Source organism: Spinacia oleracea, chromosome 3, assembly GCF_020520425.1.
Source record: "Spinacia oleracea cultivar Varoflay chromosome 3, BTI_SOV_V1, whole genome shotgun sequence".
In the NCBI taxonomy this organism is placed as follows: Eukaryota; Viridiplantae; Streptophyta; class Magnoliopsida; order Caryophyllales; family Amaranthaceae; genus Spinacia; species Spinacia oleracea.
Window position 1 is genome coordinate 62,892,712 of NC_079489.1, and position 2,864 is coordinate 62,895,575.

The 2,864-nt window shown below is 39.0% G+C and overlaps 1 protein-coding gene across 1 annotated transcript; it reads left to right on the forward strand.

Annotated features, from left to right (window-relative positions):
- Positions 1–224: 224 nt before the first annotated feature.
- Positions 225–2,377, forward strand: LOC130469728 (uncharacterized). Its single transcript, XM_056839177.1, has 3 exons — positions 225–669; positions 790–1,421; positions 1,808–2,377. The coding sequence occupies exons 1-3, from the start codon at positions 225–227 to the stop codon at positions 2,375–2,377; spliced, it is 1,647 nt and encodes a 548-aa protein (XP_056695155.1).
- The last annotated feature ends 487 nt before the right edge of the window (positions 2,378–2,864 follow it).

A 2,864-nucleotide genomic window follows, 5' to 3' on the forward strand; every position in this document is an offset into this window, starting at 1 on the left:
TTATATATGATATTTCCCGAAACTACTTTTTTAATATGAAATTAAAAACAGAAAAATCTGACAATTCTAATCTTGAATCTTGACTCCAAATTGATGACCTGCTAATGGTTTTAAATGTATATAGAAATCACTTTATTACATCATAATTTTTTTTCTTTGAAGTTGGTTTTTAATAACCAAATTTGTTGAATATGTGTTGGTTTTAATCTACTATGTTATTAGAAATGGGTCGTCGTTGGATGTACATCGATGATAGAACTACACGTGAGTACTTAGATGGGGTTGAGGAGTTCTGTAGAATTGCCACAAGACACATACAAAGTACAAATGTGAAGACAATTTTTTGCCCTTGTCGTGATTGCAAGAATGTGTTGAGATATGCTGATATTAAGAAGATAGAGAACCATTTGGTTATTCGCGGGTTTATGCCAGATTATAACATTTGGTACTGGCATGGTGAGAAACTACCTGTAGATCGTTCGTCACAGGAGGATGTCTTGGAGGAGGACACATGGCCTCTTACTTTTGAAAATAATAATAGTGATAGCGATGAAAGTGTTGAGGAAGATCGCATTAGTGAGATGATGGACGAGTTAGGTGATCATGTGCACGAAGGATCTCGTATGGATGAGAATGTCAGCAAAGCTGCTGAGACACCGTTATATCCTGGTTGTACTAAATAATCCAAGCTTTCAGGGATGTTGGATTTATTCAACTTAAAAACTCTAGGCGGTTAGACTGATGAAAGTTACGATTTGTTGTTGGAAAAGCTACATGACATTCTTCCAGACGGGAATGACATTCCCAAGTCTACCTACTATGCCAAAAAACTGATGTGTCCACTAGGTTTAGAGTACATCAAGATACACGCATGTCCTAATGATTGTGTGCTTTATCGGAAGGAGTATGAAAATCTTGATGCTTGTCCAAAGTGCGGCGTATCGCGCTACAAGCGTAAGGGTTCAAACCCCAATCGCAAGAAGTGGCCACCGGCTAAGGTGTTAAGGTATCTTCCAATAATACCAAGGTTTAAGCGCCTATTTTCAATTAAGGAGGAGGCAAAAAACTTGGTGTGGCATGATGAAGGGAGGAAGAAAGATGGGAATATTAGACATCCTGCTGATGCTTTGCAGTGGAAACATATTGATGAAACCTTTCCCGAGTTTGGTAAAGAGGCTAGGAACCTAAGACTTGCATTAAGTACAGATGGGATGAACCCATATGGCACTCTTAGTTGTCAACATAGCACATGGCCGGTTCTTTTGTCGATTTATAATTTGCCTCCTTGGTTGTGCATGAAGCAGAAGTACATTATGTTGGCTCTCCTAATATCTGGGCCTAAACAACCCGGTCATGACATAGATGTCTACTTGGCACCCCTCATTGAAGATTTGAAATTGTTGTGTGAAGAAGGTGTTCAGGTATTTGTTGCACATACAAGTACAACTTTACACTTCGTGCCATGATATTTTGCACCATAAATGATTACCCGGCGCAAGGGAATTTGTCAGGGTATAAAAACAAAGGAGAGAAAGCATGCCCGATTTGTGAGGAGGAAATGATACCCCCAACGATTGAAGAATTATGGAAAAAATGTGTACATGCACACTAGAAGGCTCCTTCGGCGAGATCACCCTTCTCGTAATAAGAAAAAAGAATTCAATGGGGATAAGGACGTACTATTCGTGCGCCTTTAACGGGAGTAGAATTGTATGAAAAAATCAAAGATGTTGAGACTATTTACGGGAAGCACAACACACCCACGACTAAGAAGGGTGTCCTTTGGAAAAAGGTGTCTGTATTCTAGTCTCTTGCTTATTGGAAACACTTGTCAGTTAGACATTGTCCTGATGTCATGCACATTGAAAAAAATGTGTGTGATTCAATCATTGGTACTTTGTTGAATATGCCTGATAAAACAAAGGATGGGCCCCATTTTCGGAGGGATATGAAGCTTGCCAATATTCGACCAAAATTATGGCCCGATGATAATTCCAAAACAAAAAAGTCATGTTTACCTCATGCTGGCTACACATTGAGCAGAGAAGAGAAAATGATATTTTATGAGTGTTTGCATGGGATTAAGGTGCCTACAGGGTATTCGTCGAATATTAAGCGGTTAGTTTCAATGAAAGATAAGAGGTTGATCGGCATGAAGTCCCATGATGGTCATGTTATGATGCAAGTGATCCTACCAATTGCACTTCGAGGGCTTCTCCAAAAACATGTCAGACATACTATTGTCAAACTTTGCCTTTTTTTCAATGCCATTTGCAGCAAGGTAATTGATCCGAAAAAACTTAATGATATGCAGACTGATGTTGTTGAAACATTATGCAAGTTGGAGATGTATTTTCCACCCTTTTTTTTGACATAATGGTTCACTTAATTGTCCATCTAATACGGGAGATCAAGGAATGCAGTCCTTTTTTTTTGCGATGGATGTACCCGTTTGAAAGACACATGGGGACTTTGAAAGGTTTGGCAACAAATAAAGCAAAACCCGAAGGTAGTATTATTCGAGGTACCATTGAGCAAGAGGCAGGAAACTTTTGTGCCGTGTTCTTGGCTAAAGCTAAAGAAATTGGAGTTCCAATATCTCGTCATGAGGGAAGACTTCAAGGTAAAGGTACAATTGGTCGCAAATTGGTCAAACCTCCATCTGATAGATTCCAGGAAGCTCACCGTTATGTTCTCCAACACCTTCCTGAAAATACTCCTTACGTAGAAAAACATCTCATTGAATTGAAAAGAGAGAATCCAAAAATTGGGCAATATGCATTGATATGATGAGACAACACAATTGTTCATTCGTTGCATGGTTTGAAAACCAAGTGAGAAACGAAAGGAGAAAAGCAAATAAT

What these genes read in the sequence shown, in the direction of transcription:
- LOC130469728 (XM_056839177.1), top strand. Translation starts at nt 225, where the DNA reads ATGGGTCGTCGTTGGATGTACATCGATGATAGAACTACACGTGAGTAC. An exon ending in TGAGACACCGTTATATCCTG is followed by an intron (nt 670 to 789) that starts GTTGTACTAAAT and finishes ACATTCTTCCAG; the next exon opens with ACGGGAATGACATTCCCAAG. An exon ending in TGTGTGAAGAAGGTGTTCAG is followed by an intron (nt 1,422 to 1,807) that starts GTATTTGTTGCA and finishes TCTGTATTCTAG; the next exon opens with TCTCTTGCTTATTGGAAACA.